This window comes from Limanda limanda, chromosome 6 (genome assembly GCF_963576545.1).
Source record: "Limanda limanda chromosome 6, fLimLim1.1, whole genome shotgun sequence".
NCBI lineage: Eukaryota > Metazoa > Chordata > Actinopteri > Pleuronectiformes > Pleuronectidae > Limanda > Limanda limanda.
In genome coordinates, this window is record NC_083641.1 from 22,850,604 (window position 1) to 22,866,925 (window position 16,322).

The following is a 16,322-nucleotide window of genomic DNA, read 5'->3' on the forward strand; positions in this document are numbered from 1 at the left end:
TCATGATATTCAAGAGTAATCTGTAAATGTGTCGAAATATCAAAGCGAATTTCGCGGCCCCCTGCAATGCCGTCGCAGACCACCAGGGGGCCGCGGACCCCCGGTTGAAAACCCCTGCTCTAGCGGAAGTAAAACTCTTAACATAGTTTCTGAAGATGAACCTGTGGAGGGATCATCACCGGTACAACCTGCTCGACCCCGGTCGACCAAGGCAGCACGAACAACCTCCGGACGCTGGGGTTTCGCGCTGCCCCCCCCCACAGCAAACACGCCCCCGGATCTGCACATCTCCCGAGGCAGAAGGCACGCGAATGTCGTTGTCGCCTATAGAAAGGACCAGCCCCTGCCTGGAGGGGTATAGTCTGGCCTAGGCTATTTTACACCCCCGGGTATAGTTTGGCCTAGGACAGTTTATACCCGGGGTATACTCTGGCCTGGGCCGAAGTATATCCAGGTTTTATCTGGGTAGGTTAATTTGGCCTGTTACACCGGGATTGAACCAGGAACCTTCAGTTCTTCAGTCGCCAACTATTTCACAAAAACTTTTACTACAGTTGAGGTGATTGATGTAATAATTCTTTGTAGCATCACAACAAACAACCCTTTTGTCACAATGTTACTTTTTTCATGTTCTCATTTGATGCATTATTATAAATATTGGTTATATCCTGTAATTTATAGCCAATCTGAGCGTTGGCAAATGCACAGATCTGATCACCTCTTGTTTTCACAGTTTTAACACTGCATGGACACTTTCATTATCTTAGCATAGGAAAGCAGGGATGCACATGATCAGGAAGTTAAGCTGACCAATGGCAGACCTGAGGTGACCCCGCCGCATGTAGATGAACAGCCCCTCAGAGGAAACCCTGTGTTGTTTGTAGAAGCTCAGATATGCTGCTGTTAACAGTGAGAGAATAAAGCAGAGCATAGAGCTGAGGCCTTGAATGAGGAGGAGGAAGTGCATGGTGATGAAGAGTAATACGTGTGACCGGAGTGTACAGATGACCACATGTAGAAAATGATACACAACCAGATTTGTGAATAGCAAAATGTTGATGGAGGAAAATTGCGATGAAAACCTGAACTAGAATGAGTCTGTAACTAATGCCTCACTCCATAAGAGTTGTTTTTAGCCATAAATGTCAAAGCTCTTGGAAGATTAGAAGCCTTATTGATGAACATATTCTTTGTATTTTAAGTTGTCTCTGCTTTGCATTTAAAATAGTTTTTTACATTTGGACAATGCTCATTGGATATTCATTGTTATGTGTAATGTACAATAAATGGCCGCGGTCCAGAGGTGAGCCACCTACTTCCTCAGGTGAGATGTTTATCTAGGACAGATCAAGTTAAACTGAATTAATAATTAACTGTTAATATCACCCTGAAATATCTGCATCTTTAACCTCACAAGCTGTCGTTGACTCTAACGCGGGAGAATGAGAAGGTTTAGTTCAATAACAGCGCGGACAACGGAGCTGACTCATTACATCTGTTTTTCTTTTGCTTTACATTGACATTACTGTGTTTATTGTTGTTAGAGAATCGTACACAAGTGGATCAATAATAAATATATTACACTGGACCACGTTCATGTGGTCCATAAAATAAGAAAAACATTCTAAGAGGAAGACTGTATATACTATTCTAGATCCATCAAGATGCGCAGTGTTTTTGTGGTGTTAATGTCTCTGTGTATTGCTGATTGTCGTGCTGAGATTTTGTGATACCCAATGTAAATTTGACATTGATTCCTGATCTACTGCGCCTAACCTCTTAATAAAAATATTAAAAAAAAATATATATATATATATTACACGGTTTGTCCCTATATGACCAATAAGTATTATCTTCTTGTTATATTCTAACTCACTCCGAGTCACAGGGCAACTTCCTGATTGAAGTCAGACACAAATACAATACTGTAAATGAAGAGACATCTGATGTAAACAAAAACAAATAGGGAAGTGAGTCACCACTGGATATTCTTTGAGGGAAAGAGGAATAAATTCTACCGATCTGTATATTATATCATTACATTATTACATCATAGTTCATTCTCCTTGGATGACAATGGAAACCTTTTAATTTCTCTCATTGTCCTTGTTCCAAATCATACAATGACATTTTATGATACAATCCTAAATTAAACAGGAAATTACTGTTTTGATTTAAAACAGTTGATTCTGATTTTTTCAGGAGTTCTGCTCGGGTCCTGTTCAACTCAAAAATACTGCAGTTCATAAACCGAGGAAATGGGCAAATGTTCTGTTCACAGGTTTAGCGTCTTTTGCCGTCGGCGGTGGGCTGTGTGCTGGGATTGGAGGTTGATCAATCAACATTTTCATTTTTATAGCCAACTGACAATTTCATTTACATTTTTTGAAATATATTTATTAACAATATAAATCAAGACAGAGATGCAATTAAACAACAAAAGCAGTTCATAATATATATATATATATAACATCATGACAATTTGTTAATGATACAAATCTGATCAGTGTTTCTTACGCAAACCACAGAGAGCAAATCTTTTTAGGGCATGAAAAAACATTTCATCCCTGAGGCCATAAATGAGAGGAGACAGACATCTTGGAGCAAGAATAAAAGTAATGTAATTAAAGTACCTGACATTGATAAATAACATGAGATTGATTTGAAGCACAGCAGCTTCTATGAAAGGACACCACAGCTGGATGAGACACAGGAGCAGCTGGAAAGCGTGAAGCCCCACAGTTCTGAGTCCTCTCCATGTGGACTTTTTGTCCTCTCCTGATGCAGCTTTGGCCACTCTCATTATCTTCACATAGGCAAACACGATTGTGATGCACATGATCAGGAAGTAAAACTGATTAATGGCTGATTTGAGGTGACGCTGCCACGTGTAGATGATAAAGATTTGCACAGTGCACATTCTGCCCTGGCTGTAGGAGCTGTAGGAGGCCAATGAAAAGAAGATGGAGAGAAAAACAATGCAGGGCAGAGAGCTGAGGATGTGGATGATGAGGATGCTGTGCAGAGTGCTGCGTGGGGAGCACAGCTCTGCGTGACGCAGCGGCAGGCAAATGGCCACGTAGCGCTCCAGGGTCATCGCCGTCAGAGTGACTGGTGTCACAAACATGTACAGCGACGAAATGATATAAATAGTAATGCACAACCACACTTTCATCGGACAGCGATAGAAATTCAAAATGAACAGGATGTCAGTCAGGAATAAAAACAGACAGTCGGACATTAGTGTGACAGCAAATAAGACGTAGCGCATGGTGGTGTAGAAGACCTCCTTGGTGAAAAAGGTCGTAATTAGCAGAAGGTTAATGCAGAGAAAAAGAACGACAAAGACCTGAATCAACATGATCTTATCATTCATCTTGTACTCTGTGGTGATGTTAGCAGCCATCTTTCTGTCTGTCACAACCAAATGTAATAAGCCTTCAGACACTGCCACACTTCATTCAGCTCTAAAACCAGATGCAGAACTCAACTAGGGATTATCTCTCTTTGAATCAACAGATATCAAACACAAAACACATTATTTTAGTACATCGTGCATGGACAAATAATTAGAAGGAGACATAAGAGCACAAGACCCAGTTTACCAAACCATCCCTGGAGTGAAGGTGTTCAGCTGAGCTCTGTGCAGCCTTCTGAGCAGGAGCTGTGTGTGAGGGCTTTATATCGGCAACTATAACACAACGTCATATGAACGTTAAATCACCACAGAGTCAGAAGCGCCAACATTCACCAACAACACACCTCATAGGCAGTAGCTATTGTTACTCACTTTCTCTGTTGGAGGGATTCACACTCGAAACATAATTCAGTAATGGCGACTTCATCCGTTTCAGCTATTTACACATGTCTTTATTAAATAAGTTGAATGTGATTATTTAAGATAATACTTGTTTTATCCTACACCAGGAGCGCTGCAACATGAGCATCTCTTCTATCTCACATTGAATTCTTGTTGGTGCTGGTCTTTGGTTGGAACAAGGGATTGAACCAGGAACCTTCAGTTCTTCAGTCGTCAACTATTTCAGGACAACTTTCATTAAAAGTTGAGGTGATTGATGTAATAAATCTTTGAAGAATCCCAACAAACAACCCATTTGTCACATTGTTACTTTTTTCATGTTCTCATTTGATACATTATTATACATATTGGTAATATCCTGTTAATTAGCGCCACTCTGAGCGTTGGCAAATGCACAGATCTGATGTCCTCTTGTTTTCACAGATTTAACACTGCACGGACACTTTCATTATCTTAGCATAGGAAAACACAATGGTGAAGCTCATGAACAGGAAGTAAGGTTGACCAATGGCAGACCTGAGGTGACCCCGCCACATGTGAAAGATAAACAGCCCCTCAGAGGAAACCCTGTGTTGATTGTAGAAGCTCAGACATGCTGATGTTGACGATGAGAGAATAAAGCATTGCACAGAGCTGAGGCCTTGAATGAGGAAGAGGTGGAAGTGATGAAGAGTCATATGTGTGACCAGAGTGTACACAGATGACCACATGTAGAAAATTATACACAACCAGATTTGTGAATAGCAAAATGCTGATGGAGGAAAAGTGCGATGAAAACCTGAACTAAAATGAGTCTGTAATTAAACCATTCGAGCAGCGTCTCTGGTTACAGACAGTTCAACCACTTTTCTCTCACAAGCCACCTTAGCTCTCATAGAGGCCATCACTGAGTATTCAAAAGTAAGTCTTCAGCCTTTTGGTCAACATTTTTTTCCTTATTGAATTCCTATGTATGTTAATATGTTTTGTTATACGTGTATATATAAACTAAAATCTGTCAGTTTCTAAACTTAAAATAGTTCAGGGGTTGAAAGCAGAGCAGGTGAAGGTCGAGTCTATACGTCAACCCGAAAAACACAATATATTTATAACTATATATAATTCCACACTTATTTAATTGATAGATAAGCAGTTTTTAGAGTTGTGGTTTCATTTCAGAATGACGATCTCTGTGACTTTGGCTTTCTCTCCCAAAACATGACAGGGGAAATTAAAAGAAAAATCTGAAATCATCAACTACAGTTAAAGAAATGTCAATATTCCTGAAAACTTTTTATGTGCTCCTCCGTCACCATAGTTGGTGTTTGATTTTAATGTAAACTGTGCAAGTTCTCACTATGTTTGTAAACAGGCTGTGCACATACTTAATGCTCTGCAAAGAAAATACCTGACATCACTTGGAAAACTGACTAAAGACGAGAAGGATTCAATCTGGCAGGTGATCATTGGCCAGCGGGCAGAGGTTAGTTCGTTTATGTTGTTCTTTCCGTTGAAAAGTATTTCTAAACATGTCTGTTTTTCAGGTAATTTATAGATAGCCACTCTGTAAATATCACAGCAGGCCTGTTTGACGTTTTTATAATTCTCTCTGTACTGACAGGTCAATGACAGACAGGATGAAGGCAAGCTGAGTTTAATACAATGTTTGCAAATATTGTCAGCAAAAATACGTAGTGGGATTGGATGTTAATCAACATTTTCATTGTGATATCCAGCTGAATATTTCATTTACTTTTTTTTTATTAAGAAATAACAATATAAATCAAGCCAGAGACGCAATTAAAAAACAAAAACATTTCATAATATAACATCATGACAATTTGTTAATCGATTCAAATCTGATCAGTGTTTCTTACGCAAACCACCGAGAGATAATCTTTTCAGGGCATGAGAAAACATTTCATCCCTGAGGCCATAAATGAGAGGAGACAGACATCTTGGAGCAAGAATAAAAGTAATGTAATTAAAGTACCTGACATTGATAAATAACATGAGATTGATTTGAAGCACAGCAGCTTCTATGAAAGGACACCACAGCTGGATGAGACACAGGAGCAGCTGCAAAGCGTGAAGCCCCACAGTTCTGAGTCCTCTCCATGTGGACTTTTTGTCCTCTCCTGATGCAGCTTTTGCCACTCTCGTTATCTTCACATAGGAAAACACGATTGTGATGCACATGATCAGGAAGTAAAACTGATTAATGGCTGAACTGAGGTGACCCTGCCACCTGTGGATGATGAAGATTTCCACAGTGCACACTCTGCCCTGGCTGTAGGAGCCGTAGGAGGCCGATGCAAAGAAGATGGAGAGAAAAACGATGCAAGGCAGAGAGCTGAGGATGTGGATGATGAGGATGCCGTGCAGAGTGCTGCGTGGGGAGCACAGCTCTGCGTGACGCAGCGGCAGGCAAATGGCCACGTAGCGCTCCAGGGTCATCGCCGTCAGAGTGACTGGTGTCACAAAAATATACAGTGATATAACGATATAAATAATAATGCACAACCACATTTGTATCGTATAGCCATAGTAAGTGAAAAGGAGCAGGATGTTAGTCAGGAATAAAAACAGACAGTCGGACATTAGCGTGACAGCAAATAAGACGTAGCGCATGGTGGTGTAGAAGACCTCCTTGGTGAAAAAGGTCGTAATTAGCAGAAGGTTAATGCAGAGAAAAAGAACGACAAAGACCTGAATCAACATGAACTTATCATTCATCTTGTACTCTATGGTGATGTTAGCAGCCATTTTTGTCTGTCAACACAAAATGTAAAAAGCCTTGAGACACTGCCACACTTCATTCAGCTCTAAAACCAGATGCAGAACTCAACAAGGGATGATCTCTCTTCGAATCAACAGGTATCAAACACAAAACACATTATTTTAGTACATCGTGCATTGACAAACAATTAGAAGGAGACATAAGAGCACAAGACCCAGTTTACCAAACCATCCCTGGAGTGAAGGTGTTCAGCTGAGCTCTGTGCAGCCTTCTGAGCAGGAGTTGCGTGTGAAGGCTTTATATCGGCAACTATAACACAACATCATATGAACGTTAAATCACCAGAGAGTCACAAGCAACAACTTTGCCAACAACACACCTCATAGGCGACAGTAGCTATAGTTACTCACTTTGTCCGTTGGAGGGATTCACACTCAAACATAATTCAGTAACGGCGACTTACATGTAACTTTATCAGTGGCGATTTTAGCCGGCAATTTCTGCTGGGGCAATTTTGTATGACGTCATGTCACAAAAATAGAGGTAGCTGATTATTATAAGCAGTAGGCCTATATAGACCAGTAAGATATACTATGGGCTGCATTTTGAGTGCCAGCAGGGAGCAGAAATCCTATTTCAAAAACATTTCACATGCTTTAGCGCTCAGAGCGACACAAAGATGTTGCCTATAATACAGCATTGAAGTAAAATGATTGCAACAAAGTAAAAAGATTAGACAGACACATAGCTCAAATAACTTGCATAATTTATTAATTTATTATTATCAACATGAGGACGACATGCACCAGCTTCATCTGCACAACACTTTGTGTTTTCCTCCCTTAACTAAAGATGGCCTGCAACTGTTTAGAGTTGGCAGTCATTGCTAAGTGTCATGGATAATAGAGTTAATTTCTATATTCATTATATATTATATATTCAAATGAACACTTATAAGAACAATGTTTATCTTTTGCTTTCTGATTTGATACACTTTAGATAATAACCCAGTGTTTTATTTTTCTTCTTTGCCATAAGAGACAGAACATGGTCAGCACAGCTGTGTCCTTCAGGCTCGTCCGTACCTAATAAAATGATAGGAAACATAAAAGTATGGCATTATTGTAGAGGAAGTGTTACTAATGAACAAAGTTTGTATCTTTATTTTATGTGGATATTCAACTACTGATTTTGAATATGGTTTTGGATTAGACTGTGCACTACCAAGACAATGAATGTACTGTATGGAGTTCTTCCACATTATTAGTATTGCATAGCTTATTCTCCAAACACACTCAAGCTCATAAACTAACGCTTCTCTCTGCTGGGTGGACCAGATCATGTCGCTTCATGTCAGGTCAATAACTCCTTAGGCTACGGACCCGTTAGCATCGCTATTACTGTTGCTATCATGCCTGCGGGCTGGCCGAGCTAAGCTTACAACCAGGTACAGCAGGTGCCTGCGAATCACAGATAAATACAATACTAAACTTGACTAACCTCAGAAACAGGAGCTCACACGTCTTTAACCTCTCTGTCAGGAGAACAAGCAGCTTCAAAACGTATTATTCATCCGATGTGAGTGAACCCTCTCCACAGACTCGGGTGGTGTTCAATGACGGGGGCAGCCTGTTAGCCTGTTAGCTCAGGTGTTGCCGAGCAGCAGGCAACAGGCTGACGCTGGAGTCGAGTAGCTTGGGAGATTTCGTAGGGCCCATCTGAAAGGGCCCACTCTCCCAATGTTAACTTTGGTCTGTGTGGTTCATGCTGATTGGTGTTCCCATGGCACAAGTCTTACGCGTGCCCCGTTGTGCCCAGAGCAGAGACGGACGCAGAGCTGCCAACTTTTCAAAAAACCTTGGAGTGAGGTTTTGTCAGGGGTGACCAAAATTTTGCCGCGCACGCAGCCACACACGTTGGTGGCTCAAATATCAGGGAATTGGAATTAATTTGGCGTTGTGCCCATGTTGTGCATTCTGGTGGTTTGTGGGGCCCAGAGTCGTTGATAGGGGCGGCCGACTGGAGATGGACAACATTGGTTCCATTCTGTGAAGCAAAGACATAGCTGAAGGTCCACCCCCAGGAAATTTTGGTTTAAGTAGATGTTATTTCATGCATTCTAGTGGATTTTTGGGTGGTGTGCTAAAGATGTGCAATACCTGAACTTATTCTGATTCATGTCCATCTGATCATGACTTGTAGGGCCTTCTAGAATTGAGCTGAGCATTCAACCAGAAAACTATTGTTGAGCCTCAATGACTGTCTATGTGTCACAATATAGCCTTATTAATAGTTGATTGACATGTTCATAACAATGGTATTCAACTAATTCTTAACTGAAACCTAACCTACATTGTTAATAATTGCATTCTTAAGAGCAGTTAATGATTTATGTTCAGCAAAAAAAATGTTTTTTGATTAGATAGGGAGAAGTATTTTTCATTATTCAAAGCCTCCCACCACACGTTCCATCAAACTAAAAAATGCAAAGTGCTTAAACAATAGCCTTTTTAAGCAATACAATGGATCAACACATGACAACAATAACTAAAAATGAGGTATCAGATGCAGATCAGAAGCTGGTTAGTCATTTTCTAAGATCTGTGGGCAAGGTTGTACTGACCTGTGGCCAGTGTTGTATAAAGTACTTTAAAGCCATACTTGAGTAAAAGTACAAATATCTTACCTGAAAGTGACTTCAGTAAAAGTAAAAGTCACCCGCCAGAAAATGACTTGAGTAAAAGTCTTAAAGTAGCTCATATTAAATGTACCTAAGTATGAAAAGTATCTGGTGTTGAAATGTACTTAAGTATCAAAAGTAAAAGTACAAGTACCAAAATTAAAAATGTAAAGTGCTTTTTATAGTAGGCCTATCCAGACACAAAACAACCCAAAATGTTTCTCCTCAAGATTTATTTCAACTGACTGAAAAATTATAACAACAATGTGCATATAATGTATATAATGTATAATTTTACAAATTCTGAAACCTAGATGCTGAGGTTCAAATAGTAATGGACCAGCGCATCTGAACTTCTAGAGACAACAAAGAATCAACTATAAACAAGTGCCTCTTGTGTCTGCCCAAAAACATTAATAAACCACAGTATAACCACTAAAACATTCTGTAAATATCACTTAACATGGACCTCTCATCAGTAGCAGGAGTGATACACAATTCCCCTTATGATAACTCAGCAAATGGAAACAAGTTCTAGGTACACAAAATAAGATACTTTCTTTTGTTAACAGCCTGCACAGGGCTAGTACAGAAAAGAGAAAATCACTGGACACAGTCTCGTTTTGCTGCCAAATATCAGACAGAATACTAAAGACTGAACTGAACCGAGCTCCTGCATGAGCACCTGGATAATTCTAAAGGGAATAAATGGATGGGGAAAGTGCTCGTGTTGATTAAGTCCCTGCCCACACACATCGCAACTCCCCATTGGATGGTTTAGTGAGGTCCTCGGATCAGCCCTGGCGGAGCGCAGAGAAGACATTCAAACTGGACTCTAGAGCAGGGGTTTTCAACTGGTTTTGTCCCAGGGACCACCATTCTGACTAGAAAGTACTCTGCGGCCCACTGATGTGCCTTCGCGCGCGCGTGCCTACGTGTGTGCATGTGGATAGAAGGAAGTTTTAACATTTGGTTTTCCATGTTGGTTTTATTTAAAAAACCTCAAACAAATCTAGAAAAATCTGTGTAAAAACAACAACAACGGTTGATTTTCAGTGCTTAAGATTTGGAAACAAAATTAAAATGCAGTTTGTAGTTGTACTGCATCTCAGAACCATAGGTACATCAATATATAACGTTTATGACTTAAATGTACAGACATGTAGCTGACATGTTGAGAGAATGTTAAAGTAACGGTGATCAATAACAATCAACATAAACTGGGGCTACAACTGAAGAGGGAAGATGACAAAGTAATGCAGAATATGTCATAAATGATAATCATACAATATAACACAAACAATTGAGGCCTACTTAAGTTTAACCTCCTGATCACCAGCACCTTTATATTATTTTAGACATATTTTTCTTATTATATATATTTTTCATGATATTCAAGAGTAATCTGTAAATGTGTCGAAATATCAAAGCGAATTTCGCGGCCCCCTGCAATGCCGTCGCAGACCACCAGGGGGCCGCGGACCCCCGGTTGAAAACCCCTGCTCTAGCAGAAGTAAAACTCTTAACATAGTTTCTGAAGATGAACCTGTGGAGGGATCATCACCGGTACAACCTGCTCGACCCCGGTCGACCAAGGCAGCACGAACAACCTCCGGACGCTGGGGTTTCGCGCTGCCCCCCCACAGCAAACACGCCCCCGGATCTGCACATCTCCCGAGGCAGAAGGCACGCGAATGTCGTTGTCGCCTATAGAAAGGACCAGCCCCTGCCTGGAGGGGTATAGTCTGGCCTAGGCTATTTTACACCCCCGGGTATAGTTTGGCCTAGGACAGTTTATACCCGGGGTATACTCTGGCCTGGGCCGAAGTATATCCAGGTTTTATCTGGGTAGGTTAATTTGGCCTGTTACACCGGGATTGAACCAGGAACCTTCAGTTCTTCAGTCGCCAACTATTTCACAAAAACTATTACTAAAGTTGAGGTGATTGATGTAATAATTCTTTGTAGCATCACAACAAACAACCCTTTTGTCACAATGTTACTTTTTTCATGTTCTCATTTGATGCATTATTATAAATATTGGTTATATCCTGTAATTTATAGCCAATCTGAGCGTTGGCAAATGCACAGATCTGATCACCTCTTGTTTTCACAGTTTTAACACTGCATGGACACTTTCATTATCTTAGCATAGGAAAGCAGGGATGCACATGATCAGGAAGTTAAGCTGACCAATGGCAGACCTGAGGTGACCCCGCCGCATGTAGATGAACAGCCCCTCAGAGGAAACCCTGTGTTGTTTGTAGAAGCTCAGATATGCTGCTGTTAACAGTGAGAGAATAAAGCAGAGCATAGAGCTGAGGCCTTGAATGAGGAGGAGGAAGTGCATGGTGATGAAGAGTAATACGTGTGACCGGAGTGTACAGATGACCACATGTAGAAAATTATACACAACCAGATTTGTGAATAGCAAAATGTTGATGGAGGAAAATTGCAATGAAAACCTGAACTAGAATGAGTCTGTAATTAATGCCTCACTCCATAAGAGTTGTTTTTAGCCATAAATGTCAAAGCTCTTGGAAGATTAGAAGCCTTATTGATGAACATATTCTTTGTATTTTAAGTTGTCTCTGCTTTGCATTTAAAATAGTTTTTTACATTTGGACAATGCTCATTGGATATTCATTGTTACGTGTAATGTACAATAAATGGCCGCGGTCCAGAGGTGAGCCACCTACTTCCTCAGGTGAGATGTTTATCTAGGACAGATCAAGTTAAACAAACTGAATTAATAATTAACTGTTATTATCACCCTGAAATATCTGCATCTTAAACCTCACGAGCTGTCGTTGACTCTAACGCGGGAGAATGAGAAGGTTTAGTTCGATAACAGCGCAGACGACGGAGCTGACTCATTACATCTGTTTTTCTTTTGCTTTACATTGACATTACTGTGTTTATTGTTGTTAGAGAATCGTACACAAGTGGATCAATAATAAATATATTACACTGGACCACGTTCATGTGGTCCATAAAATAAGAAAAACATTCTAAGAGGAAGACTGTATATACTATTCTAGATCCATCAAGATGCGCAGTGTTTTTGTGGTGTTAATGTCTCTGTGTATTGCTGATTGTCGTGCTGAGATTTTGTGATACCCAATGTAAATTTGACATTGATTCCTGATCTACTGTACCTAACCTCTTAATAAAAATATTTAAAAAAAACCATATATATATATATATATATTACACGGTTTGTCCCTATATGACCAATAAGTATTATCTTCTTGTTATATTCTAACTCACTCCGAGTCACAGGGCAACTTCCTGATTGAAGTCAGACACAAATACAATACTGTAAATGAAGAGACATCTGATGTAAACAAAAACAAATAGGGAAGTGAGTCACCACTGGATATTCTTTGAGGGAAGGAGGAAAAAATTCTACTTATCTGTATATTATATCATTACATTATTACATCATAGTTCATTCTCCTTGGATGACAATGGAAACCTTTTAATTTCTCTCATTGTCCTTGTTCCAAATCATACAATGACATTTTATGATACAATCCTAAATTAAACAGGAAATTACTGTTTTGATTTAAAACTGTTGATTCTGATTTTGTCAGGAGTTCTGCTGGGGTCCTGTTCAACTCAAAAATACTGCAGTTCATAAACCGAGGAAAAGGGCAAATGTTCTGTTCACAGGTTTAGCGTCTTTCGCCGTCGGAGGTGGGCTGTGTGCTGGGATTGGAGGTTGATCAATCAACATTTTCATTTTTATAGCCAACTGACAATTTCATTTACATTTTTTGAAATATATTTATTAACAATATAAATCAGGACAGAGATGCAATTAAACAACAAAAGCAGTTCATAATATATATATATATAACATCATGACAATTTGTTAATGATACAAATCTGATCAGTGTTTCTTACGCAAACCACAGAGAGCTAATCTTTTTAGGGCATGAAAAAACATTTCATCCCTGAGGCCATGAATGAGAGGAGACAGACATCTTATATTATAATAATAATAATAATAATAATACATTTTATTTATAAGGCGCCTTTCAGGGCACTCAAGGTCGCCGTACAACAGTCAGCAATACAGTCAGTTTCAAAAGTTTTAAAATGCACAAAGCAGAGCAGCAGCAGAACATCAACGATAGCACACAGTAACATTAAGAGTTATCAAAAGTTTTAAAATGCACAAAGCAGAGCAGCAGCAGAACATCAACATCAGCACACAGTAACATTAAGAGTTATATGCCTGTTTAAATAGGTGGGTTTTGATGGTACATTTAAAAAGATCAATTGAAGTTGGCTCAATGTTCCTGATGTCCGGAGGAAGGGAGTTCCAGAGTTGAGGGGCAGAGTGGCAGAAGGCTCTAAATCCCATGGTGGACAGATGGGCTCGGGGGACGGTCAGGCTGATGGAGGAGGCAGACCTGAGAGACCGGGTAGGGACATTGATGTGGAGGAGGTCAGAGAGGTATGGAGGAGCGAGGTTGTGGATGGCCTTAAATGTATGGAGGAGGATTTTATAGTTAATGCGATGTTTAATAGGAAGCCAGTGGAGTTGATGTAGAACGGGGGTGATGTGACTGATGAAATTGTCAATGCCTGCTCTGAAATCAGCTAAATCGATGTTTTTTATGTTACGAAAAGACATAACATGTGACTGTTAAGAATAAAAGTAATGTAATTAAAGTGGTCAGATTAGAGTAACGTTACCGGCATCTCTGGTTGAGTCTATACCTCACCCCCAAAACACCAATATTTATAACTATATGTACTTCCACACTTATTTAATTGATAGATAAGCAGTTTTGAGAGTTGCGGTTTAATTTCAGAATGAAGATCTCTGTGACTTTGGCTTTCACTCCCAATACATGACAGGTGAAATTAAAAGTCAAATCTGAATTGATCAACTACAGTTAAAGAAATGTCCATTTTCCTGAAAACTTTTGATGTGCTCCTCTGTCACCATAGTTGGTGTTTGATTTAAATGTAAACTGTGCACGTTCTGCCTATGTTTGTGAACAGGCTGTGCACAAACTCAATGCTCTTCAAAGAAAATACCTGACATCACTGGGAAAACATTTCTTTATTATAAAATAACAATATAAATCAAGCCAGAGATGCAATTACAAAACAAAAGCAGTTCATAATATAACATCATGACAATTTGTTAATCGATACAAATCTGATCAGTGTTTCTTACGCAAACCACAGAGAGCAAATCTTTTCAGGGCATGAAAAAACATTTCATCCCTGAGGCCATAAATGAGAGGAGACAGACATCTTGGAGCAAGAATAAAAGCAATGTAATTAAAGAACCTGACATTTCTAAATAAAATTAGATTGATTTTAAATACAGCAGCTTCTATGAAAGGACACCACAGCTGGATGAGACACAGGAGCAGCTGCAAAGCGTGAAGCCCCACAGTTCTGAGTCCTCTCCATGTAGACTTTTTGTCCTCTCCTGATGCAGCTTTGGCCACTCTCATTATATTCACATAGGAAAACACAATTGTGATGCACATGATCAGGAAGTAAAACTGATTAATGGCTGAATTGAGGTGACCCTGCCACCTGTGGATGATGAAGATTTCCACAGTGCACACTCTGCCCTGGGTGTAGGAGCCGTAGGAGGCCGATGCAAAGAAGATGGAGAGAAAAACGATGCAGGGCAGAGAGCTGAGGATGTGGATGATGACGATTCCGTGCAGAGTGCTGCGTGGGGAGCACAGCTCTGTGTGACGCAGCGGAAGGCAAATGGCCACGTAGCGCTCCAGGGTCATCGCCGTCAGAGTGACTGGTGTCACAAACATGTACAGCGACAAAACGATATGAATAGTAATGCACAACCACATTTGTATCGTATAGCCATAGTAAGTGAAAAGGAGCAGGATGTTTGTCAGGAATAAAAATAGACAGTCGGACATTAGCGTGACAGCAAATAAGACATAGCGCATGGTGGTGTAGAAGAACTCCTTGGTGAAAAAGGTTGTAATTAGCAGAAGGTTAATGCAGAGAAAAAGAACGACAAAGACCTGAATCAACATGAACTTATCATTTATCTTGTACTCTGTGGTGATGTTAGCAGCCATTTTTCTCTCTGTCACAACCAAATGTAAAAGGCCTTCAGACACTGCCACACTTCATTCAGCTCTAAAACCAGATGCAGAACTCAACAAGGGATGATCTCTCTTTGAATCAACAGGTATCAAACACAATACACATTATTTTAGTACATCGTGCATGGACAAATAATTAGAAGGAGACATCAGAGCACAAGACCCAGCTTACCAAACCATCCCTGGAGTGAAGGTGTTCAGCTGAGCTCTGTGCAGCCTTCTGAGCAGGAGCTGTGTGTGAGGGCTTTATATCAGCAACTATAACACAACGTCATATGAACGTTAAATCACCACAGAGTCAGAAGCGCCAACATTCGCCAACAACACACCTCATAGGCAGTAGCTATAGTTACTCACTTTCTCTGTTGGAGGGATTCACACTCAAAACATAATTCAGTAATGGCGACTTCATCTGTTTCAACTATTTACAAATGTCTTTATTAAAGTTGAATGTGAAGGTTCACATTTAAGATAATACTTGTTTTATCCTACACCAGGAGCACTGCAACATGAGCATCTCTTCCATCTCACATTGAATTCTTGTTGGTGCTGGTCTTTGGTTGGAACAAGGGATTGAACCAGGAACCTTCAGTTCTTCAGTCGTCAACTATTTCAGGACAACTTTCATTAAAAGTTGAGGTGATTGAGGTAATAAATCTTTGAAGCATCCCAACAAACAGCCCCTTTGTCACATTGTTACTTTTTTCATGTTCTCATTTGATACATTATTATATATATTGGCTATATCCTGTTAATTAGAGCCACTCTGAGCGTTGGCAAATGCACAGATCTGATGTCCTCTTGTTTTCACAGATTTAACACTACACGGACACTTTCATTATCTTAGCGTAGGAATACACAATGGTGAAGCTCATGATCAGGAAGTAAGGTTGACCAATGGCAGACCTGAGGTGACCCCGCCACATGTGAAAGATGAACAGCCCCTCAGAGGAAACCCTGTGTTGTTTGTAGAAGCTCAGACATGCTGAT

The 16,322-nt window shown here is 40.0% G+C and overlaps 3 protein-coding genes across 3 annotated transcripts; all 3 read right to left on the reverse strand.

The window, feature by feature from the left end:
* Positions 1–2,503: 2,503 nt before the first annotated feature.
* LOC133002976 (odorant receptor 131-2-like) lies at positions 2,504–3,376 on the reverse strand. Its single transcript, XM_061072564.1, has one exon. The coding sequence runs from the start codon at positions 3,374–3,376 to the stop codon at positions 2,504–2,506; it is 873 nt and encodes a 290-aa protein (XP_060928547.1).
* A 2,286-nt stretch (positions 3,377–5,662) lies between these two features.
* On the reverse strand, positions 5,663–6,535 carry LOC133002977 (odorant receptor 131-2-like). The gene has a single exon (XM_061072565.1). The coding sequence runs from the start codon at positions 6,533–6,535 to the stop codon at positions 5,663–5,665; it is 873 nt and encodes a 290-aa protein (XP_060928548.1).
* Positions 6,536–14,402: 7,867 nt separating this feature from the next.
* On the reverse strand, positions 14,403–15,305 carry LOC133002978 (odorant receptor 131-2-like). The gene has a single exon (XM_061072566.1). The coding sequence runs from the start codon at positions 15,303–15,305 to the stop codon at positions 14,403–14,405; it is 903 nt and encodes a 300-aa protein (XP_060928549.1).
* Positions 15,306–16,322: the final 1,017 nt, after the last annotated feature.